The 25140-nt window shown below is 44.2% G+C and overlaps 1 protein-coding gene across 1 annotated transcript; it reads right to left on the reverse strand.

The window, feature by feature from the left end:
- Nucleotides 1-21207: 21207 nt before the first annotated feature.
- SLC35D3 (solute carrier family 35 member D3) lies at nucleotides 21208-24442 on the reverse strand. Its single transcript, XM_024759118.1, has 2 exons — nucleotides 24004-24442; nucleotides 21208-22979 (listed from the first exon to the last, which is right to left on the reverse strand). The coding sequence occupies exons 1-2, from the start codon at nucleotides 24440-24442 to the stop codon at nucleotides 22150-22152; spliced, it is 1269 nt and encodes a 422-aa protein (XP_024614886.1). The 3' UTR covers nucleotides 21208-22149.
- Nucleotides 24443-25140: the final 698 nt, after the last annotated feature.

Below are 25140 nucleotides of genomic sequence, written 5' to 3' on the forward strand. Positions count from 1 at the left end.
AGAACACATTTCCTGCCTCTAATGAAAAAGTCAGACAAGTAGACAGACAATCACAATGCAGAGAGGGAGGTCTCCTGCTATGAGCAGAATGCTATGAACCAGGCACCCAACCCAGCTGGGGATGGAGTGCAGAAGGTGAAGGTGAGAGAATCCTTCCCAGAGCTGACTGTGTTTTGAAAGATGAATGGAAGTTGTTCAGGAAAAGCGAAGGACATTCCTGGCAATCTCACCTGCACAATCTCAAGATATGAGCTATGGAATGAAAATGTGAAATTTGGAAAAGAGAGCCAGGGCAATCATAGAGGGTCTTGAAGGCTATACTAAGAGCTTGAACTTCATTCTGAAGTAGATGGGAAGCAATGACTAGCATGTTTAAGAAGGGATTAATCTGATTTGTATTCACAGCATCAGCGTTGTACATAGGCTGTCACCCCCTTTCTAAATGACTCAAATCAAGAAAACCAACTAGGATAAAAGGCAGGGCTAGGGACTACCCTGGTGGTCCAGTGGTTAAGACTCCACGCTCCCAATGCAGGGGGCCCAGGTTTGATCCCTGGTTGGGGAACTAAGATCCCACATACCGCAACTAAGCCCACGAGCCGCAACTACTGAGCCCACGTGCTCTAGAGCCCAGTGCCACAACTAGAGAAGCCCAAGAGCCGCAAGTAGAGAAGCCCACGCACCGCAGCAAAGAGCCTGCGCACCATAATGAAGACCCAGCACAGCCAAAATAAATAAATAAATGTTTTTTAAAAAGAGTAAATAATAATAGTTAAAAAGAAAAGGCCTGGGGCTTCCCTGGTGGCGCAGTGATTGAGAGTCCGCCTGCCGATGCAGGGGACAGGGGTTCGTGCCCTGGTCCGGAAAGATCCCACATGCCGTGGAGCAGCTGGGCCCGTGAGCCATGGCCGCTGAGCCTGCGCGTCCGGAGCCTGTGCTCCGCAACGGGAGAGGCCACAACAGTGAGAGGCCCGCGTACCGCAAAAAAAAAAAAAAAAGAAAAGGCCAGGTTAGAGCAGTGAGTGTGAGGACAAGAAACACATATGCTTCAAGAGGATTTATAAGAAACGAGGGTACCAAACCTGTCGATGGATTCATTGCTAGTAGTGAGGGAGAGCTAAAGGGACAGCATAGATGGTGGTACAATTCAGGGCTCAGGAATAGGGAGCCTGATAGAGGAGGAGGAAGTGGAGAGAGCGGCAATGGTGGACACAGCTGAGATGAGATGTTTAATCAATGGAGCATCCCACGGGTGATTGATACAGAGATGTACAGCTCAGGAGACAGAGCTCAGGATAGAAAGATACATTTGTGTGCCATCTGGAGGATAGGAGGAGTCACAGGTAGGGGTGAGATAGATGGTCAAGGAGAGGTAGGGAGCCCTGAAGATCACCTGCATTTCAGGGACCCTGTAAAAGAGACTGAGAAGCAGTGGGCAGATAGGCAGAATGAAAACCACGAGAGCCATGTAAAATCCAAGGAGGGAATGTGTTTCAGAGACAGAGTGATCGACAGGGACAAATGCCGCAGAAAAGTAATAAGATGAAGAAAAAGAAGGGACTTGACTTCTGTAAGCATGACATCTTTGAGGATCTTGGCAGAGCGGTTGCAGTGGAGTGGTGGGGCTAGAACCCAGATCTCAGACTGAAGACTGAAGGGGAGAAGCGAGAGCGCAAAGAGCAGAGCAGACTCGAATTTCAGGAAGCTTGACATCGAAAGCTAGTGGAAAGAAGGGACAAAAAATAGTCAGGAGACTCAGGTCAAGGAGGAACGTGTGTGTGTGAGTGTGTATGTGTGTGTGTGTGAGAGAGAGAGAGAGAGACAGAGAGAGAAAGACAGAGGGAGAGGGAGAGAGAGGGAGGGAGACAGAGGTGAGTTTTGCTTTAAGAACGTGCTGTCACCTTCTATTTCCTGCCTGCTGAGAACTCTGGGACTAATCTGATCCATTTCTCTGGTTTTAAATGAAAAAAAGAGTGGTGTGTGTGGTGCAGGAATTCATACAACACAGTGCCTGTCAGACCTTTGTGTGTTTTTTCCCTTTTATCATCCCAACAGTTCTACCGTATGGGCATTATTATATTCTCTCTTTAAACTTCTCAGGAAATTGAGTCAGAAAGGTCCACTGGTTTGCCCATAGCCCAGGGTACATAACCCATCGAGCTGGAATTTGGTTCCAGGTCTATCTGAATCTAAAGCACCGAGGCCCTGCGAGTGAGTGGGTCAGCCACTCTCTAGCAATTTCACCTCTAGGAGCTTGTTCCCATCTCCGTGAGATGAAAGCTTTGAACCAGGTCACAGTCATGACTTGCTTCTAGTGCACCAGGCCGTCAAGACCCAAGAGTTCCGTGGAGGAAGCAAACCACTCGGTAAACAAACCATGTGATAATCCATCTATTTAACTTTAACTTTGCCACTTTAACTCCCATCTACACATCTGAACACACAATTCTATTCTTTTCAAACTCCAACTTCAGTCTAAGAGGAACTGAGTTAGTTTTAGCACTAATTATAGCTAGGGCTAGCTAATTATAGCTTTAACTGTAAAACACTTTGACAAACTTGAAGTAGTTAGAGAGCTGCTTAAATTGATTATGTCACATGGTTTCTACTTAAATTATTTCACCTGGGAAAATGTCAAACTGTCCTCATTAACAGATCACAAAAGAGATGTGTTTGAAATTCAACTTAATGGAGACTCGTGAATTTTTTTTAAACTATTGGCAGGCAGCTTGTTAACATGAAATATTCCTGTTTGAGTTTTGAGTCAGCCTCTTTCCCTCCTCATAGCTCTTTCTATATTCCTTTTTCTGTAGCAACGGGAAATTTTGTGTTTGAAAGTAATAGTGGTCCCCCCAAACCTCCATGTATTACAAATTGGTTATATGGTTGGTTATCACCGGTCCTTGGCTTCAACTGTGGGTTTTCAGGCATTGTTAATAATGTCTTGTACAAAGCCACATTCATATTTTAACCTTCTCCAGATATGGACCACCTTTCAGAGTCTGATCTCATTCTAGGTCATTTCTAATCCGGAGGGGCATTGTTTGAAACAGCTCAGGTGCACTCATCTCAGTGTGGGATGAATGAGCAGAAAAGCAACTGGCCTCTTCTGTGGATGATGACCCTACCTCCTCAAGGGGAAGCAGGAAGGGAGAACCCTGTATGTGACAAGGACTCTGATGGTGAAACCTAGAGAATCCCAGCGTGAACAGCAAGAAATGTTGATTTAGCTGCACAAGATTTTGGTTCCAGAAAGGCAATAGCACATCAGCCATTGTGGTTATTCCACAATGATATGAACAGAGGAAGAATAATGCTTTTTGTGGCACCTGAGAAGGAATCTCATTAACATTATTTCTGCTGATGCTTGGTGTCCAATCATTCCAGCCTGCCTGGGAATTGCTGGAATGATTTGTCCCCTTTCCAATAGTTACTTTGATAAATCCAGTCATTTCACGTAGCCTCTATGAAATTCGTTTTTCTTCCACTTACTAACCTGTCTGAAGGATCTGGCTCACAATCTAGACTTGCACTATCTGTAGACCAATAGTTCTCATTCCCAAATTATATGCCTCTAACCTTTCAAGCTTAGAGCCTTACCAAGGGAGTGAAATTTAATCAATTTAATCCTGCTTTGGTAGTTACTAACTTTATTCTGCCTTGGAGCAAGCATCTATAGTTTGCAAATGAAAGGTCTGTTGTTTTGTTTTGTTTTGCTCTTGGTACTGACATGTACTATTTTGGATTGTTAGGTCACTTGCCATGTACATATATCTTATCTTCCCAAGGAGAATGTTACCTCCTTGAGAGCAGGAGCTAAGTCTCATGTACATTTCTTTGTGTGCCCAAAGTGCCTTACTCAACAAAGTGCCCAAGAAATATTTGTTACCTGGATGATTGGTCAAGGAAAAAAAGAAGCCTAATAGATCATATTAATATTTTTCAAGTTTAGGAGTATACTCCCTCATTTTGATCTGTCATGGTAGCTGTATAAATCCAGAGTCTTTTTCAAATTTAAACCACTGTTGCAGACACTAAAATCCATCATCCGAGAAGGTTGAGTATCACTCAGAGAGAGTGATAATACCTTTCTTTTAATAATTCTAATAAGAGCTTCGGACAAGGACCAATCATAATCCAGCTCAGAAAAGGAAGACTCGTGGAGGTGGATCTGGCAACTTTATGGGTCGTGGAGGAAACTTTGGAGGCGGTGGAGGTAACTGGCCGTGGTGGAAACTTTGGTGGAAGAGGAGGCTATGGTGGTGGAGGTGGTGGCAGCAGAGGTAGTCATGGAGGAGGTGATGGTGGATATGATGGATTTGGAGGCGACAGTGGTAACTATGGCGGTGGTCCTGGTTACAGTAGTAGAGGAGGCTATGGTGGTGGTGGACCAGGATATGGAAACCAAGGTGGAGGATATGGTGGCGGTGGTGGAGGATATGATGGTTACAACGAAGGAGGAAATTTTGGAGGTAACTATGGTATGGTGGGAGCTATAATGATTTTGGAAATTATAGTGGACAACAGCAATCAAATTATGGACCCATGAAGGGGGGCAGTTTTGGTGGAAGAAGCTCGGGAAGTCCGTATGGTGGTGGTTATGGATCTGGTGGTGGAAGTGGTGGATGGTAGCAGAAGGTTCTAAAAACCCAGAAGAAAAGGGCTACAGTTCTTAGCAGGAGAGAGAGCGAGGAGTTGTCAGGAAAGCTGCAGGTTACTTTGAGACAGTCGTCCCAAATGCATTAGAGGAACTGTAAAAATCTGCCAGAAGGAACGATGATCCATAGTCAGAAAAGTTCCTGCAGCTTAAACAGGAAACCCTTCTTGTTCAGGACTGTCACAGCCACAGTTTGCCAAAAGTGCAGCTATTGGTTAATGCAATGTAGTGTCAATTAGACGTACATTCCTGAGGTCTTTTATCTGTTGTAGCTTTTTCTTTTTCTTTTTCCTTTTATTAAATCAGGTATATTGCCCTGTAAATTGTGGTAGTGGTACCAGGAATAAAAAATTAAGGAAGTTTTAACTTTTCAATATTTGTGTAGTTCAGTTTTTCTACATTTTAGTACAGAAACTTTAACAAAATGCAGTTTTGAAGGTGTTTCCTTGTGAGTTAACAAGTAAAGAAGATCGTTGTTAATTACTATTTTGAATGAATTTTGCTAAAGTTAACTGTAAAGAAACACCTGCTGACTTGCAGTTTAAGGGGATCTATTCTCCCCATTTCCAAACCATGAGATGAATGGGCTCTGACATGTGGAGAGAATAGATATTTGTATGTTTGCAATGTGTGTTTTAGATAATAGAACAGGGTATTTAAATTAACATATTTAAATTTAAATTTAAATTTGAATTTAATAGCATTAAGATTTACCTTCAAATGAAAAATCTCAAAACTCCTATTTGGTTTTTGTGCATTTTCTTTCAAAATGTAATCATATGATTTTAGAGTATTAGCTTTGCTGAGAGTCCTAGCTGTGTTTAGAACATCTCCATTCTACATTCACCTTGGTCACATGTGAAATGCTGCCATAATTTTATTTGGGTGTAAAGAATGTCTACTGCCCTCTGTTTAAATTCTGGAAAGGGATAGTGAATGTTTTCCGTTTCCTCCTACCTTAAGAAACATTCTTAAAATCTTCAAAATACAGGACCACTAAGCCTGCTGTATCTGAGCAAATTAGTGACTACCTTTTTTTTTTCCTTTTTAAAGCACAAGAGGCCCATAAATCTTCAGTTATTTTCCTTGGTTTAATATATATATATATATATTTTTTTTTTGATACAAGCTCTCAGAGTGAGAGAATAAAAATCATGCATTGTTGAACCCTTAAGAAAAAAAAGACTTTTTTGCCATAAGCAGCTAATAAAACCATCACAAACCATCACAAACTTAATAAAAACATCACAAATATTCTCTACAAAATATTTGAGGTTATATTCTTACGCTCACTTTTGCCAATTCATACAGTCTTAGGAAAACATCATTTTACATATCTGACAATAAAAATTATTCTCTCAGGAAAGTGCAACACCTCAAGCAGATCCATGAGAATGACACAAAGAGAAGGAAATAAGAAAGGCACTTTGGGATGCATGGAAATGAACAACGTAGGGACTTCATTGACCTTCTCAGAGAAGACAGTCTTTATAACTCTTGAATAGTGGTATTATTAAGTATTTTAAATGCAAAAATATATCTGTTTTGCTAATTAAGATGTCTGTTTAACACAAGTATTTGGCACCTCATTTAAATAATTGTCTACTGGGGTACCTTGCACTTCTATGTTGTATATTAAGAGTGTTCAATCAGGAGAAATTCTGGCCTGCTTAGGAATGTTTGTTAGTTAACAAATTTGGAGATTTTAATCAGAGTGCCTCCAGCTTTGGGAAAATCCTCAAAGTTAAGCCAATAAAAATTACAGTTCTCATTGTTCATCCAGAACTAATAACAGTGTCTGGCAGGCATTTGAATGCATCCTCAGCCACATAGACGTAGCTCCATTGATTAGACCTCTTTTAGAAAGCCACCTTTCCTACCCTTCCACAGCTGGACTCATCCAGCTTTGCTAGTTTCCCTGAAGATCTTTTTCCATTTTTGAACCTGAAAACAAAACAACAAAAAACAAATTCTTTGTCCCTAAATGTCCAGCTTACATAACAGTGACATGCCCAGGTTTGAGGACAACATAATTTGCAAGTAAGAAATGCATGGCCGACTTAATAAAAAGGGAAAAAGAATTAACTGGATGTCTGTGGTATAATTTGGTTTGAACATTTTGACAACACTACCATAGCAGGAAATGCAGGGAGGATTTTCAGTGCATCACTGTTTTTCAAGGCCTGCTATTGAAGGGCCTGTGAACTCCTTTTATTACAAGTGTTTCTTTGTTTGAAAACATATTTTCAACACAGAAGGGATTCGTGCATTGAGCAAGCACTTACTAAATGCACACTAGGTGCTATAAAGCACATGGTCACTAGAAATACAAAGATGAACAAACCCAAGCCCTGCTCCATGGAAGCTCTGTCTAGTGGGGACACAAATACACAAACATAAATAAAAACATAGCTGGTGGAAGGGTGGGGGGAGTCCTCTAACAGGTGTTGACGTGCATCCTTCTGGGAGAGGCTTGAGGAAGCTGAACAGGCTCTTCTCATGTGGTCGCTTTCTTTTTTTTTCCCCCATGCGGTAACTTTCTAACCTAAACAATGTTTAGAATCTGTAAAGCGATTTCTGTAAAGCAAGTTTCTGCAAAGCAAATCATTTATTTCGTTTTTAGTCAGATTTTGACATATTAAGCTTTTAAGAATAACCAAGGTGTATTCATTGTTCTTAAAACAACAACAGAAACAAAGAAACTAAAAAGCTTAATCCTGAAGCTCTTTGATCATCCCAGTTTTCAGAGAGGAAAACTGAGACCACCCTGGGTAATAATGGGAGCCTGGTGTAAAGTATATGCTCTTGCCTTGCAGTTCTTCATACACATCTTTAACTTCCTGCTAACGTTGAAGGACTTGGTAACTAGATTGGTTTCTATTTTGGCAATTAGTCAACTGTGCTCTAAAGGGAAAAACCTCCTTAATTTTCTCATTGAACCATTAAACCTAAAAATCCTATTGGACCCAGGGCTTCTATCTGATTCTCAAACAATACCTCCGATAACATACATTTTTTCCCTTTGCATTTGAGTTGGTGACTACATATTTTTCTCTTTATCACTGTGTTTTAACCAGAGGTTCTCTTGGGTGTGACTTAGATTGTGTTAGCACTGGATACATATATATATCAGGGATATATGTCATATACATATATTACATATATATACTAGATCGTGTTAGCACTGGATAAACATATACATATATATATACCATATATATATATCAGATACAGACCACTGGTTCACTCCCAACATCAGTAAACTCTTCTGCTGTCCTAATAAAGGATCCTTTCTCAACAGCAAGAAAACAAATAATCCCATTAAAACATGGACCAAACACCTTAACAGATACCTCACCAAAGAAGATATACAGATGGCAAATAAGCATTTGGAAAGATGCTCCACATCATATATCATCAGGGAAATGCAAATTAAAACAACAGTAAGATACCACCACACACATATTAGAATGGCCAATATCTGGAACACTGACAACACCAAATGCTAGTGAAGATGTGGAGCAGCCGGAACTCTCACCCACTGCTGATGGAATGCAGAATGGTACAGCCTCTTTGGAAGACAGTTTGGTGGTTTCTTACAAAACTAAATATACTCTTACCATGCTATCCAGAAATCACATTCCTTGGTATTTACCCGAAGGAGTTGAAAACCTGAATCCACACGAAAACCTGGATGTTTTTGCAGCTTTATTCATAGTTGCCAAAACTTGGAAGCAACCAAAATACCCTTCAGAAGGTAAATGGATAAGTAAACCATGGTGCATCCAGAAAATGGACTATTATTCAGCACTGAAAAATAATGAGCTATCAAGCCATGGAAACTAAAATACATATTATTAAGTAGGGAAAGGAGCCAGTCTGAAAAGGTTAAATATTGTATGATTCCAACTACATAACCTTCTGGAAAAGGCAAAACTATGGAAACAACGAAAGGATCAGTGGTTGCCAGGGGCTGGGAGTGTGGGAGAGGGATGAATAGGCAGACCACAGAGGATTTTTAGGGCATGAAAATACTCTGTATGATATTATAATGATGGATGTGTGTACATTTGTCAAAACCCACAGAATATACACCACCAAGAGTGAACCGTAATGAAAACTATGGACTTAGAGGGATGTGTCAGTGCAGACTAATCAATTGTAACAAATGTATCACTCTGATGGTGGATGTTGATAATGGGGGAGGCCATGCATTGTGTAGGGAATCTCTGTACTTTCCTCTCAGTTTCACTGTGAACCTAAAAATGCTCTAAGAAAATAAAGTTGTTTTTTTTTTAAAGGCTCCCTTGTTTTCTGCTCATTCACTGTCTTCTATGGTTCCTTCTTCCCTCACTCACTTGGTTCACTCTCTTGCTGTCTCTTTTCTAGTGTCATCCTTGGATGTTGCCAAGCTTCCTTAAGGTAACTCAGTGCTAACTGAGGAGCCACTAACTGTTCTGTGAAGACCCACATTTCTCCAAACTCAGTGTGACTATTATCTCAGGGCGTCTTCTTTTGTGGGCCCCATTAGGGAGATTGCTGGCCTCCAATGGGCTCAGTCTAGCCATTTCCTCTTTATTAGTTATATTGATCACCATGCCCAGGGGGATGACAAAAACCCTGGCACAGATATTAACTCCACAATACAGAACAAATGTGTTCATCGGCCAAGAGCTCTTTCAAACACTCTTCAAAAGATTAAAGAAAGGCCAGGACAATTTCACCCTTCATTTTTTGTCTGACCTATTTCTACCATTCCTGTCTGAATTGTTAACAATGTTCTATATTATTTTTCAAGACAAGCATCCTAGCCAAAAAAAAAAAAATTTTCTTTATGAACATTTTTATTGGATTGAGTCAGAGCAAGTCTCCTAAAACCTGACTGCATGGGGCCTCAGGGAACCAAGAGTGCTGGGTGAGAGCTCCCCATCTCGCTGAGCAGACCTCCAAACAGTCTGCACCAAGCCTTCCTGCCTCTGCCTCTTATGCAGAGACTACACAGCCAATTCCTTACCCAGCAGATTCAATTTACAGCATTTTATTTTCCAAGAATGGCACTTTAGGGAAATCAGGCTTACCAATCAGGCCATCCTAAAAGAGCTTATAATCCAATGTAGTTTCCAATTGAATGAGAAAACTGAAGTTGTGCTTTGATTTTTCATGACTTGGTTTTCTTTTGTCAGTCAGTCAACAGATATTTATTGAGTGCTGGACCACGTTCCAGGCACAGTGCTGGGCAGTGGGAAATAGGGCAGATAAGACAGTGGAATACCTGCCTTTGTGCGGTGAACTGTCTGGTTTACTGGCTCCCTTTCCACAATCATCTCTCCATATGGTGATGGAATTAAAGGGGAGAGTGTTTGTTTACAAAGCCATTCATCACATGGAAGAGGTAGCACCATCCTGCGATTACTGCAGCACTCTGGAAGGCTTAGGGAATATTAGGTAAAGTGAATTTGCCTTTATACCATCACAATGACAGTAAGTGCCTACAGAAATGGCCGTTTACCAAGTCAGTAATAATGTTTATAAAATATATTGCAGATTTTGGAAGACACCCACTAGGCGAATTGCAAAATGTGAAACTTTCCCCAATTTGCCTGTCTAATTCATTTGAAAATTGAACATTACTCCTGAAAGGAAAATAGGAAACTGGTCTTTTGAACTGGGCTGCTTGCAATGGGCTGCTTTAAGGGTAACTGGGCACAGCCATCATTGATGAGAAAGAATTGTAGCCCTTCAGAGAACTGGGCAATCAGTATGAAAGCACTCCACATATAGTCAGGACTTTTGAATTTCAGACATGACCTGTGTTAACTTCCACTAATCCAAGGCAGGGGTGCTATATAGCAGAGATTTATAACTGGTGATGTCTTATTAAATCACACAATACATTAGCACTCTAGATTCATCGTAATTGTATGGAAAGCCAGTCCAAGACCAACAGCATCTCTCATTCATTAAGAGATCTTTGATACAAGGACACATACACACACATGGCTATTTTGCATGAAGCCAAATAGCCAAACGAAAAGCAAGGAATTTGGTCCACTGTCCAGATCTCTCTGAATTAGGTCTGCATCAAGATAGAAAAACATCAAGACTATCAAGCTTTTAAATTTTTCAACAGGTGTTTTGGCATCAAACAATTAAAATCAACCTTTGTCTCTTCCATCACACCACAGGAAAAAGTTGATCCAGAGGCAGAAATGAGCCAAACATATTTGGAATTACATCATGTGAAGAGACATAATCAAAGGCATGCCCTTTGATAATAAGTAATTGTTCTTTCCGTTGCATCAAATTTACTTTATGGGTTATTTTGAGAACATATCACTGAAGTTAATCCATTGCTACATTCTTGCAAGCTCTGAAGATCTACCGAATTAGTTTATAATAAAGGATGGATTTAAGAAAAGTGATGGTTTCTACCCTTCTGCTTTCATGTTCCATAATCTTTTCTGTAGTGAAATAAAAGGAACAAATGGCAAACAGACATTACTCAGATAGCTAGGGAAAAAATTGATTTGCTTATTTGAACATGGTTGATATATTCAATTGACTCTGTTGGCATAAACCATGAACTAATTCTTATTTAAGTTCTACCGTAGAATATTGTATTCATTGAAACTCCGTCCACTGTTAATGAAATCAAAGGAAACAATTGGATAGTAGTAGCTTACTCTTATATACAGTACTGGGTGTTCAGCAGTTCTGTAAATTAAAGTAGGAATTGTGGAGTCCTGGGACGTTGCTGGTTACAAATGGAGTGCTGGTCAAGATGATGGAGGGAAGGAGCAGAAGAAAGAGAGTAGGTTGATGCCCTCAATCCCTGTCTCTTTTTTCCAAATCATTGTCTTTCTCACTGTGACAAGTGAGGTGACAGTGTTTCAGTGAGAACACTGGCTCAACTGTTGAACTACAAAGAATCCTGAGAACAGAAGCTCAACAAACAAGTGTATTTCTCTCTCACAATAGTCTGAAAGTAGGGGTAGGGTTGTAATGGTAGAAAACCTCACTCACAGGATTATTCAGGTTCCCAGCTTTCTTCTAAAGGTGTTTGGTCCTAGCTGGGTCAGTGCCACATCCACAGTCCAGCCATGGGACAGGAAAGAGAGAGAGGAAAGGACAAGCAGGTTTCTTTTACTTTTTAAAAATATGCCTACCGTACAATTTACCCGTTTAAAGTGTACAGGTCAATGGACTTGGGTATATTACATTATTAATTTTTTTAATAGTGGTAAAATATATTGCTATGGACTGAATGTGACCTTCCCCAAATTCATATGTTGAGGCCCTAATCCCCAGTGTGGTGGTATTTGGAGGTGGGGTTTTGGGGAGATGATTGGATTTGGATGAGGTCGTGTGAGTAGAGCCCCACGAAGGGATTGGTGCCCACACAAGGGGATGAACAGCCCAGAGCTCTCGCTTAGCCAAGTAAGGACATGGCAAGAGGGTGGCTGTCTACCTAAGCCAGGAAGCGGGTCCTTACAGAACCCAACCATGCTGGCACCCTGATCGTGGACTTCCAGCTTCCATGACTGTGAAAAAAAATGTTTGTGGTTTAAAATGGTATTTTGTTATAACAGTCTGACCGGACTATATATAGTAAAATTTGCCCTTTTAACCATTTTTAAGTGTACAATTCAACGGCACTGATTCCATTCACAGTGTTGTGCAACCATCACTACTATCCATTTCCAAAACGTTCTCATCAACAAGCAAGTTTCTTTTAAACAAGTGATATGGGCATTGTCCTCATTCTATTCATTCATATCCCATTGGCTGCAGCCGGTCGCAGGGAGACTTGGGATTGTAGTCTGAGGTCTGCAGCTAAAGCAGGGCGCTCCAGGACCAGAAGGAAGAAGGGAGAAGGAATGCCTGGGGAAAACTAAGTGCCCACCAAAGGTATTTATCTAAAATAAAATCTTTGTCTCTTTTGTAAGAACAATAATCCATTTATGAAGTCTCCCCTCTCAAGACCTAAGCACTCCCCAAAGACCCCACCTACTAATACCATCACATTTGGCATTATTTTTTCAACATATGAATTTGGGGAAGACACAAACATTCAGACCTTAGCAATCTTATCGGGCACAAGCACATATTTTGAATTACTTTTTAGAATTTGATTTATTTATCCTCTATACTTTGGGGGGAATATTAAGGATTCACCAAGCCTTGGTGTATTTATTAGTGGGTTGTCAGTATCATGTTAACAGCAGCCAGCAAACACCAGTATCTAGCAAGAACCCATGGAAAGGGAAATTTGGGAGACAAAGAGGCTTTGTTGGTTCCATCATGAAATGTAGTCACCTTTTTAAGTTATTATGCTAATAATTTTAAGTAGATAATTCAGAGGACACAAAATCCAAAAGGTACTAAGGGGTACACAGTGTGCCTTCCCCTGACCCCTGTACCACTGTCACCTGATTCCCCTTCACAGTGACAACTGTGAATTATTACCAATTTCTGTAGTCTTCCAAAGATATCATATGTGTACAAAGGGACAGCATCCCTTTTTGTAGACACACGGTAGCATGCAATCCACACTTTTCTATACTGCACGCTTTTCCTAGACCTATCTTGAAGATCATCCCCAAGTCTTTCTTTGTAAATGACTGCAGGTCTTCTGTTGTTTGGCTGTATCATAAATTATTTAACCAGCACTCTTTAAATAGAAGTTTAGGATTCTTGTCATTTTTCGTAGGGCAAAAATGGTTTAGTCCTTGTACATATATTGTTGTGCCCATGCGCAATCATATTGTTAGGATAAATTCTGGATGAAATAATAGCTGTGTCTTAGTCAGTTTGAACTACAGAATTCCATAGACTGAGTGGCTTAAACAACCGGAATTTATTTCTCACAATTCTGAAGGCTGGGAACGTCCAACATCAAGGTGATGGCAGATCCCGTGTCTTGCGAGGGCCTGATTTCTGGTTTGCAGAGAGCCAGCTCCTCTTTGTACACTTACATGGCAGAGAGCAGAGAGAGAAGGCACGCTCACTTATCTCTTCTTATAAGGACACTAATCCCAGGTAGGAGGCCTCCACTCTCATGACTTAATCACCTCCCAGAGGGTCCACCTCCTAATACCAACACCTTGAGGGTTAGGATTTCAACATATGAATTGGGGGTAGAGGAGGGAGACATTAACATTCAGCCCATAATAAGGTGCATTATTTATCATCCATTTTCTTATCTTCAGAGGTGGTACCAACGTGCTTTCTCCTGAACAACCTTCGTTCCAACAGCCTTGCTGACACGCGTGTTTTCATTGTGGTTTAATTTGCTTTTCTCCTATTTAAATGATGTTAAGGATCCTTTCATCTGTATAAGAGACATTTGCTCTCCTTTGCGAAAAACTTTCTTTTGACACCTTTTGCCCCCCCTTTTTTTATCACATTTCTAGTTTGTTTTTTAAACTCTTGGTGAATATGAGAAACACTGTCCAGTTGTGTCTTGAAGATAAACTTTAGAAGATAAACCTTAGAGTTTGGGTTTTGTTTTCTGTTTGTTTGTTTGTTTGTTTGTTGGGCCTCTCACTGCCGTGGCCTCTCCCGTTGCGGAGCACAGGTCCCGGACGCGCAGGCTCAGCAGCCACGGCTCACGGGCCCAGCCGCTCCGCGGCACGTGGGATCTTCGCGGACCGGGGCACGAACCCGTGTCCCCTGCATCGGCAGGTGGGCTCTCAACCACTGTGCCACCAGGGAAGCCCAACCTTAGAATTTTTATTGCCCTTTCAAAGAATGTTTTGACTAGTCTTTATCCTCAAATTAGCCCTTTTGGAAGAAATCCTTTATGTATATAAAATCACTAATTACATTGACTATAAAGAAATATTTTAAAAAAGGAAACACATTTCATAAATTGGTATAAAATATTTACTTAATAAAAGTTGAATAAAGGGATAAATTATAGATAGATGGGTTAAAATCGGTGTTGCAATGGAAAAAAGTTTTGCTTTTCAAGTGTATTTTCTTTCAGAAGCAAAATTAATTATCAAATTTAAGTTATATCAGTTGGGAAGTTTTTGACTGAAAGAAAAACAATGCCCAACCAAAAATGACTTTAGAACAGGAATTTATCCTCTCCTATAACAAGAAGCCTGAAGTAGGCAGTTCCAGTGTTCCTAATTCAGCAGCGCAATGACGGTGTCAAGAAACAGACTCTTTCCCTCATTTTCTTCGTCGCCTTCAGCACGTTGTTGTACACCCTTAGGGCTGTCCACTCACGGCTACAAAATGACTACTGTAGCTTCAGACATCACATCCACACCAACTGTGTGCAAGGGCGGGACAAAGGGAGTTTCTTCTGAAGAGCGTCTTCTTATCAGAGCGAAATTGCCCAGAACCCCTTCCCTAGCGTACTTACTCATTCACCTCATTCTCTAGCTGGGTCACAGGCCCACCGCTAAACCAATCATTGGCAAAGAGCTATGGGTCCACCATGATGGCTTTAGAAAAATGATGACTAATCCAACTAGGGGGTCGGCCCACCTTCCCTGAGCACATTGCTGCTTGTACCTGAACAAGTTTAGAGTTCTGTGTGCAAGGAAGAATAGGAGAGGGGCTGGGAGATGACAGATGGGCAATTAACTTTGCATTAATTGTAAAATCTTCCAGAGTAACTTTCTCTATCCATGTGTATATATATATATATATATAGATAGATAGATAGATAGATAGATACATATATGTACACACATATATATAGATATATATATGTGTGTACATATATGTATATATATATCCCCATATATACATATCTGTGTGTGTGTGTTTTGTGTAGTGGGACAGAAAAGGGGTGATGCTTTAATAACTATGGCTTTTCCACATTCTAGGATGTGGTGAAGAATTATATTGGAGAATGATTGCTCTTTTGTCTTAGAGAACAGTATTATAGCCCTTCCGGTTACTTCTTCAGAAAAATATTAAGAAAATAAGGAACTTGGGGGCTTAAGTCTAGGGTAAGAGTGACTATGGGAAAGGGACTGTGCATAGCAGCAAGCAAGGCCCAAGTAGGGAGAGAAATACTCAGAGACACCAAGGACTTTCGACATTAACTTTCAAGTTTTCCTTTCCTGCACTGAAATGCCCTTATGATAGGGAGCTTCAAGCATTTAGTAGATCTCCTCAACTGCATCCCAACATCAACTTTCTATTAGCAACAGCTGGCGTAAAAAAGGAGCACAGGAGCGGGTTAGGAAGAGCAGCTTGAAAGAGCAATTTCAGGACAGCAGGAAGCATCCGACCAGAAGAGGCAAATCCATAGAGGCTGAAAGTAGATTTGTGATGCTAGGGGCTAGGAAGATTCAGGAGAAATGGATACTGTCTTCTAACAGTACACGATTTCTTCTGGGGATGATAAAAATGTTCTAGAATTAGACGGTGGTAACAGTTGTACAATTCTATAAATATACTAATGACTATTGTGCCCTTAAAATGAGCAAATTTTATGGATGTAAATTATATTTCAATAAAGCTTTTTTTTTTTTTTAAGTGATTGGCACAGCAGCTGGGAGAAGGAAGTCATCAACAACACTGAGCATGCTCAAGGAATCCTCAGAAACACTAGTCTGAAGCTCTGTACTTTTCAGGGTTATTTAAGGTGAAGGATTAAGTTGCTTTATTTGACTATTAGATGAGAGATGGACCAAAAAGCCTGGAGATCTTGGGGACTTGGTTATAATAGCAACCGGAGGGCTTCCCTGGTGGCGCAGTGGTTGAGCGTCCGCCTGCCGATGCAGGGGACACGGGTTCGTGCCCCGGTCCGGGAAGATCCCACATGCCGCGGAGCGGCTGGGCCCGTGAGCCATGGCCGCTGAGCCTGCGCGCCTGGAGCCTGTGTTCCGCAACGGGAGAGGCCACAAAAGTGAGAGGCCCGCGTACCGCCAAAAAAAAAAAAAAAAAAAGTAATTGGACCCCTATCTCTATTCTGTTTTCATGGTACCTCAACTGCTCTCTGGGTCCCTTAGTGCTCACAAACAGAAAACTGTTCGTACGTACAAACGTATAGGTTGGATCCTTTTCCTTTTTGAGGACAGCAGAAAGGAATCATGGATAGAGTCTGGGTCCTCACTGAGTTGCAAAATTAACAAGCATTGGAACTGCCCACCACCACTCCCACCTCCTCCAGTTTTATGATGTCAGGTTGAGTGCTTCTTACCAAGAGGCAGAATAGCATAATGGTGAGACAGATGGGCACTGGAGCTAGACCACCTGGGTTCAGATCAGCCCCCACACCTACAAGTTACCAGCTATGAGACCTGGGCAAGTTACGGAGCCTCTTCACGCCTCAGTTTATCCTTTGTATTATTGGGATAATATTAATGCCAGCCTGTAGGAATATTGTGAGAATTACATGAATTAGTCCATATAAAACACTTAGAACTGCATTGAGCAAATAGCAAGCAATGTAATAATAAAACTCAGGCATTATTATTTATAATGGTGTGCGATACACAACATTGCTCCAATGTCCAGTGAATTTGTGAAGCATGAATGTGGGATTCAACTGAATTGTAAACTGAAGAGAAAGACGACAGGTAAAACCATGGGTTGTTTAAGACCATAGGTGATACACGGTAGATGGTAATTTGTAAGAGACCAGGGTGACACATCTAATCCCTAGTCAGGTGCAGGTAACAGCTTGCATGGTGAAAAATGAAAAACAGAAACAAAACAAACAAACACAAACCTCTTTTGTTGTTCACCCCACCCTGCGGGCTAAGAACCATTCATTTATATTGGGGCCACTTGGGACTCTTTGGGTTGAAAGTGGCAGAAATCTCAACTTAAAATGACTTAAGCAAATAGCAACAATAAAAACGACTTTGTTTTATACTAACGACAACTACTGCGGCAACCAATCTCAACGTGCATTGACTCTTGTTCACACTTGGACTCAAAAGTTGCCCACACCCACCTGCGTATATCACCACAGCTTGAGTGCAGGAGTGGCCAACACTCAACATGTGGTGCAGAGGTCAGGAGTTACAAGAAGGGCCAGTAGCTTTGGGTGCTTTTATTTTCTTTTGGAACCTTCCTTAGGAATGTCTACTTTCCCTTCACAGTGGCTGTCGTTATAGAAATTGAGCAGACTTTTCAAAAATCTTCAGCCAGGACTTCTGGTTCAGCTCCATCATATAAAGAGCTTAGAAGTTGTTACTATCTTCCTTACAAGCAGAAAAAGATGAACAAACTGAAAATCAATGACTTTTCAAGGACTCATCAGAGAACTGAGGTCACAGGGCAAACTGCCACCCCTAAATCTGGATAGACAGATGAATCCAGGAAGTTACAGCAGAGACCTCCTTACCTGAAGCAGAAGCCATTGGAACTATAAACTAGTAGAAACACTTCAATGGTAACTTTTATAAATTTCTGGAGGCTGAATGTGGACTACCATGTGAGAAACTCCTGGAGGAGTCTTAGGGGAGCCACTACATTTTCATGGGTTTGACTTCTCCGAAACCTTGGCCCTCTGGCAGAGGGAGGGAAAGAGTTACCATTTTGAAATATGCCCAGAGGGTTCTTCACAACAGAGGCCTACTCTCCAGCGGCAGGGACTTACCAGACTTTCCCACCCTGGGGAAAGGGCATTTTTCCCACTGGAAGCCCCTCTGGTCTTCCTGTATCATCTAAGTGGAGAAAAAAGAAAAGGCTAAGAAACACCTGTGAAGGTCACAACCCAGGGACACAGGCCACTAACAGACTGAGATGTAATAATAAGATTGTAGAACACGTCCCCGCCCCTACACTTTACCAGCACACCGACAAGGCTCCAATCTAATAAGAGTGGATTACAGCTGTAAGAGCTGAGGTGTGTCAAACTCTATTTAAGGAGGAGTTCTTAGAGAAGCCCAAAGACAACAGTTGCAGCAAACATTAAACAAAGTCAATATTACCATGAAATCTCACACTAGAAGCATATTTACCCCAGTTTCTATGATCCCATACATCACCTAGCTTTCAATAACAACAACAAAGTTATAAGGCATGTTAAGCAACAAGGATGAAACATGTCTGAATAAGACAAAGCAAGCATCAGGACCAGACTCAGATTTGACACAGGTTCTGGAATTACCAGACAGGGAATTTAAAATAACTATAATTAATATGCTAATGGATCTAATGGAATAAGTAGACAACATGCTAGAGCAGATGGGCAATGTAAGCAGGGAGATGGAAACTCTAAGAAAGAATTCAAAGGAAATGCTAGAAGTTTTTTAAAAAAACCGAAACACTGACAGAAATGAAGAATGACCTTCATGGGCTCATCAACAGACTGGGCATGGCCAAAACAGAATCAGTGAGCTTGAAGATAGGTCAATAGAAACTTCTCAAACTAAAAGGCAAAAAAAAAATCTTCAGTCAGGTAAGGACTTGTGAGTTTCACCCAGCTTTGTCTTGGTGAACTATTGCTATTAATCATACAGACTAGTAGGCCCTCTGACACCACTTTTCAGGATGGCTAGTCTCATAGAAGTTTAGGTCACTGCTTCAGCTCTGTTCAGCAACCCGCAGTAGCATGTACACACCCTCTCACCTGCACAGTTCTGGGAAATCTTTTACCCCAGAGCTTCTGATTGATCTATGATTCAATTAACAATAGAGGGCTAGACAGAATCTGGGTGGGGGTCCAGCTCAGGACCCTGGGGTCCTTCTCAGCATTGAGAATGCCTGACATCATGCTGTGTTCCACAGACAGATTCCAGCTGAGAAGTGAGTGTGAGGCAGGGCCTCCATCCTGAAGAACTGATAGAGGAACAGATTGTCAGTTGGGACCGGACACCAAAAGGCGTACAAGGTGGGGGCATATTCTCAGAAAAAGGGAGAATCCAAGTTGTCAGAAATGGGCACAAAGACTGGGTCACTCACGCGACAGTTGTGACTTCTAGCTGAGTCCCTCCCATGGTGATACTCTGGAGAATGTCAGAAGCCTCCTTCGTGCCTGACTCAATGCCTTGACAGAGCCCAAAGGTCAGGGTGGACCTGAGTCTGTGGATGGACTCAAGTGCTACAGACCGTGGAGGAAGGATTTGCAAACCAGGCCATGGCTGCCACCTAATCGTGCCCTCCTGTGGCTGAGCTCCAGCACTAACTCCTATTCTGCCCTGCCCTGTGACTTGCTTGCTCCACGGAGAGACTCCCAAGCTTTGCCCAAACCAATACATGTGACGCTTTTGATCTTCCTGGGTGTTTTCTATCCTATCATACCCCGCCTCACCCCTCCTACCATAGGTCTCTGTGATGGTTACTTTTCTATGACAACTGTCTAGGCTGTGGTGCCCAGTTGTTTGGTCCAATAGTAGTCTAAATGTTGCTGTGGAGACACTTTAAAGATATAACTGGTATTTATACTCAGTAAACTTTGAGTAAAGGAGATTACCCTCCATAATGTGGGTGGGCCTCATCCAATCAGTTGAATGCCTTAAGAGCAAAGACTGAGGTTTGCAGAAGAAGGAATTTTGCCTCAAGACTGCAACATAAAAGCCCCACCTGAGTTTCCCACTTGCTGGCCTGTCTTACAGATTTTAGATTTGCCAACTCCCACAGTGGCCAATTCCTTAAAGTAGACAGATAGATAGATCTTCTAGGTTCAGTATGCACACACATACACACACACACACACACACCTCCTTGGTTCTGTTTCTCTGGAGAATTCTAACTGATACAGTGTCTCCAAAAGTTTATTGACAGCAAAGAGTTAATCTTTTTGTAGTAAATGCAAACCAACATTTTTAACCAAAAGGAATTCTTTTTTCAGTGAAAAACAATCATTTTATCCATTTGCCTGAGAGTGGGCTTAACAAAAATATATATACTTCATTCAACTTCGCTGCTTTTCACTAATCCTCAGCTTCACAGAGTTGCAGCAGGAGGTTGGCTTCTGGCATGCCGGCATTACAACTAAGGCTTATTTTGAAAGAAGCCAGTATAACTCTAGCCAACCATTCCTAACTGCAGCCAAGTGAGAGCTCCTACATCTTAAATGGCTTGTAGACGTACCTATGGAAACAATCAACTGCCGTGAGAACAAGTCAACCAGACCCAGTCACAAACCATTACAAACCATTACAATGTCACTTAACCAGCTTGTGGAGACAAACCGACGCCTCTGCTTTTTGCTCTGTTTTGATTTTTGGAAAAATAAAGAAAAATAAAGGAGGCCACCATCTGAGACTCTCAGAAATATGCTGGCAAATAATGAGTGTCTTCACCCTCCAAGTACCTCTCCAGGAGAGGGCTGCCCGCTACTATTATGTCTCAAACTCTATGTTAACTGAAGTCGGCTGTGGATGGCTTTCATACTACAGCATGGGGCAGGACTTATTTTTACTTTACTTTTCCTTGACTGGAAAATGAGAGTGTTTTGATGCTGTTGTTGTTTGAAACCAAACTGCCATGCTAATTTAGGAAGTTCCTGATGGGATGGGCCCTGCATCCCAGATACTAAAACACCACCATGGAAGGCAGACACGCGCCACACAACAGCAAGAGGACACAGATGTGTCTAGAACAAATTTCTAACATTATCCCTTTTAGCAGAGAGACTCATACTTTATTTTGACAAATTTAAGATAGAAAAATATCATAAAGTGAATATAGCAGTTGCTCTTTTTGTAACACGGTTTGGATGTGCAGTGCAACTTGAAAGGCCTAGCTTAACAGAATGGTCTCATTTCTGTTTGGGTTCCAGTTAATAGTGAATTATACGTCAGCCGTTGCATTTACTTGAGAGAATACTGGACACGGTAAAACTGTTTTTTAAAAAGGTTATGGCATTCAGTAATAAATATTATAAAGCAATGAACCAAAACAACCTCTCCAATTGTTTTTACAATTACTAAAAGCCAACTTTAAACTTCATGATTAAAGCTAAGGATTCATAGTTTCAAAATAGCTTTAACATTTTCTACCAATGTATAATAGAATAGTAGAGCACTTATATATTTTTTAAAAGTGAGGAAATATTAGAGGAAACATATTTCAGATGACTATAAACAGTAAACATCAGTGTATTTAAAAATGTCATTTCAATAATATACTCTTCCCAGCTGGCCGTAAAAACCATAGATCTAACTATCTCCAAAAAGGTGCCCCTGCATGTAACCTTTGAGTTTACTAAGCGCTGCTATCATTTCTACACTCCGTCTTTGTAGGGGGTGGTTGAAGGACTCTCGGTACATGCAGATATGTGGTTATGGTCATAATGACAAAAAATGTGCCGGGAGTCTGCAGCCGGAAACCCTGCCTTAATTTTAGTCACCGTCACATTCTTTCCTCTCTGTGGTGCCTCGGCTAAACTCCCGCTAAATTATTCACACGCCGTTGTTAATTTTGTTGCTGTCAGGCGTTTCAGCTTCTTTCTTTGCTTCCCTTCCCCACTCCTCAAAGCAAAATATTGGGCGGCTCCTCATTAAAATATGTCATCTCTAACATAGAAAATAAGTGTATGTACATATATACATACATGCATTTCCTTTTCAAGGACTGGGTAACTCTTCATTTTCTATCAAATAATCCTTCTTCACGTACTTGGTTCCCCTAACTAACCTCCACACTTCCAGGTAAGTATCCTTTAATGACCTCTTGCTCACTTCTTCAGGGCTGTCTGAGAGCTGCGAGCTCCCAGCCACCAGCGGGACTCCTCTGGGGCTGCCCCTCGCCTCTTGCCCACCCTGCTGAGTGGCGCCACCTGCTGCCTTCCCACCTTCTGACCCGCCACTTCCACCCTCCGCGGGCAGCTCCTCCAAGCCGAACCGCAGCTGGCCTCCACTTGGCTGCTCCTCCTGTCCCCCGGGCTGCGTCTCCAAGTCCTCGTAATTGCTTTGCTTTTTGGTTTCCAAAAATTTGGCCACGCAGTAAATGACGGAGCCCAGGGTGTTCACCACGACTCCGGCAATGAATAGAGAGGTGGGCTCCACATCGCTGAAGGCCACCATACCCACCGTGATGGTGGCGATGCTCTTCACCACCCCCACGAAGCTGGTGGTCACCGCTGAGTTGATGTAGGTGCAGTGCAGCGTAGTGAAGTTCATGGCACAGCCGATCAGGATGCAGGCCACGAAGATGCACACCATGGCCGGGTCCTTCCAGCCGGGGAAGGTCCAGGCGTGGATAGAGTCGCTGCTGGCGAAGGAGAAGATGACCAGCAGCGGGGTGGCGGAGACAGCGATGACGTACTGCGCGGTGAGCGGCCCGTGCTCCGTGTCGGCGCTCGCCTTCTGGATGAGCACCAGGTAGGCGGCGTGCACCAGCACCGCCAGCACGCCCGTCACGTACCCGAGGGGGTCGCCGGTCAGGTCGCCGGCTCCTGGAGCGCATCAAGAGGCCGGAGGAGCCAGGGCAGGAAGGAAAAAGAGGAGACACCGGGTTGGCAAGGGTGGGTACCCACTGGGGCAACGGCGTCTGTTGGAAAGTAGACAGGGTTCGCGCCCCAGCTCTACCCACGCTTATCAAAAGGAAGAGCCAAGTTCAGTCAACGCCCAGTTCGAGGCAGGAGAGGCGCGCCTTCCCTTCCTTATCCCCGGGGGTATCTCGTCTACCTCTATCCAAGACAGAGGCCCAGGACAGCGCAGATGCCCTCGGGGTAGGCGCTGTGGCTTCCCGAGCTGGCACGGATGTCACCCAGGCGCGTGGTACGCCTGTCGCCTCCGTGGGGCACCGGAGGAGCGAGCGGGCCCCGGCTAGTGGCTTCTAACCGCCGGCGGGCTGGGAACCGGGCGAAGAACGCCCTCCCCTCGACCCTCGAATGAAGGCATCCCGCTTCGCCAGCTCCCATCTCGCTCAGTCCTCCAAGCCCGGCCCGCACGGGTCTCAATCCAGTTGCCTCTGCCTCGCGCCCGCAGCCCCCCGCGCGGCGCCGGAGATCCCAAACTAGCCCCGGGGCTCCAGCTTGGCTCCCGTCGTCCCTCCCTACTCCGGCCCCGCGTGACCCAGGGAAGTTCACGGCCCCCTCCATCCGTCTTGGTCTGGGGACTCTAGCTCCCAGGCTCAGGAGGCTCTCCCACCCCTCCCGGAGGAAGGAACGAATAAAGGGGGAAGACGGAAGGGGGAGGGCGAGAACGGAAGGGCGATACGGAGTGAGACGGGCGGGGGTCGGAAGCCAGGACGGGGGGCGGGGGAGGGGTCTCTGAAAGGGGGAGGCCGGAACCCTGGGGAAGGCTCTGCTGGGTCTCAGAAGTACCGTTTTCGAGCCGAGCGACCACGTTCAAAGCTTTCCGCCTCTCTCTGCCTCAGTCTCCCCATCTGGAAGTGAGGGCTTTGCCCTAAGTGATCTCCGCGGTCTCTGACTGGTGGGGTGGGGTGTACCGGGGGTCCGCGCGGGTCCCGCTCACCTGCCAGCGCCGCGCCGCAAGTGGTGATGAGCACGGCCGCGAGCACCCCCGGCGAGGGCGCGCCGTTCTTGAGCACCAGGACGCCGATGAGCATGGTGACCAGGGGCAGGCAGCGCTTGAAGACCACGTACATAGGCAGGCTGAGGCCGCGCAGGGACCAGAGCGTGAGGCTGGACTGCAGCGTGGAGAGCACGGTGACCCCCGCGAAGGAGCGAGCCAGGCTCAGGCCAAACGGGGGCACAGCGATGAACCCGAGGCGCCGCAGCAGCTCCAGGCTCAGCGCCGCGGTGGAGCTGGTCAGGCACTGCACCAGGGTCAGGAAGGTGAACTGGTAGCGGCTGATGAGGAACTTGAGCAGGATGTTGAGGGAGCCCGAGAAGACCCCGTGCGCGATGGCCACCGAGATGCCCAGCACGCGGCCCCGGCACAGCTGCCGCATCGCGCCTGCCCCGCCGCACCCGGCGGTGGTGGAGCTACGAGACCTGCGGAAGGAGAGCGGGGAAGAGAGCCGGGAGGAGCGGAGCGAGGGCGGCAGGGGAGCCCGCCCAACACCACGGCGAAGGGCAGGGGGCGCCGGCTCGGCTGCAAAGGGCAGCTCCAGCCGGGCGTCCTCGCGGCTCTGCGGCTCCGCGTCCGACTGCCCCGCAGCTCCGGGGAGGCAGTGACGGGGGCGGGGGACTCCGAAAAGTGGCAGGGGTGGGGGGCTGGTCTGAGAGGAGTGGCGGGAATCCTAGCGACAGCGATTTGTAAGTAGGTGACGAGCTGCGTTGGGTTGTGTCCCGTGCGGTTTCCCCGTCAGGGAGGACGCTCTGCGGTCGGAAGCCCCGGCAGCGGCCGCAAGCGGGACCGGACCTGCGCCCCTCGGGCACCTAGCACCCAGCCAGGCGGGCTCTCGGGGCGCGGTCCTCTCTTCTCCCGCATGGCCAGCTGCTCCCGCTTGCCCTTGCTTCCCGGCTCCGAGCTGAGGGGCGCAGGCTGGGGGATCGCGGGCACAGCTAAAGATTTTAGAAACAGTTGCGTTCCACGGTCGGGCACCGTTCATTAGCCGCAACAAGTGACAGCTCCCTCAGCCCCCTTCCCGCTGAGCTGCAGCGGCTTTTCCACCCACGGTTCCTCCCGGCGCAGCCGCGGGACCCT

Source organism: Neophocaena asiaeorientalis, unplaced genomic scaffold (assembly GCF_003031525.2).
Source record: "Neophocaena asiaeorientalis asiaeorientalis breed wild unplaced genomic scaffold, Neophocaena_asiaeorientalis_V1.1 scaffold5, whole genome shotgun sequence".
Lineage (NCBI taxonomy): Eukaryota > Metazoa > Chordata > Mammalia > Artiodactyla > Phocoenidae > Neophocaena > Neophocaena asiaeorientalis.

What these genes read in the sequence shown, in the direction of transcription:
- SLC35D3 (XM_024759118.1), bottom strand. Translation starts at nt 24,442, where the DNA reads ATGCGGCAGCTGTGCCGGGGCCGCGTGCTGGGCATCTCGGTGGCCATC. An exon ending in TTGCGGCGCGGCGCTGGCAG is followed by an intron (nt 22,980 to 24,003) that starts GTGAGCGGGACC and finishes GATGCGCTCCAG; the next exon opens with GAGCCGGCGACCTGACCGGC.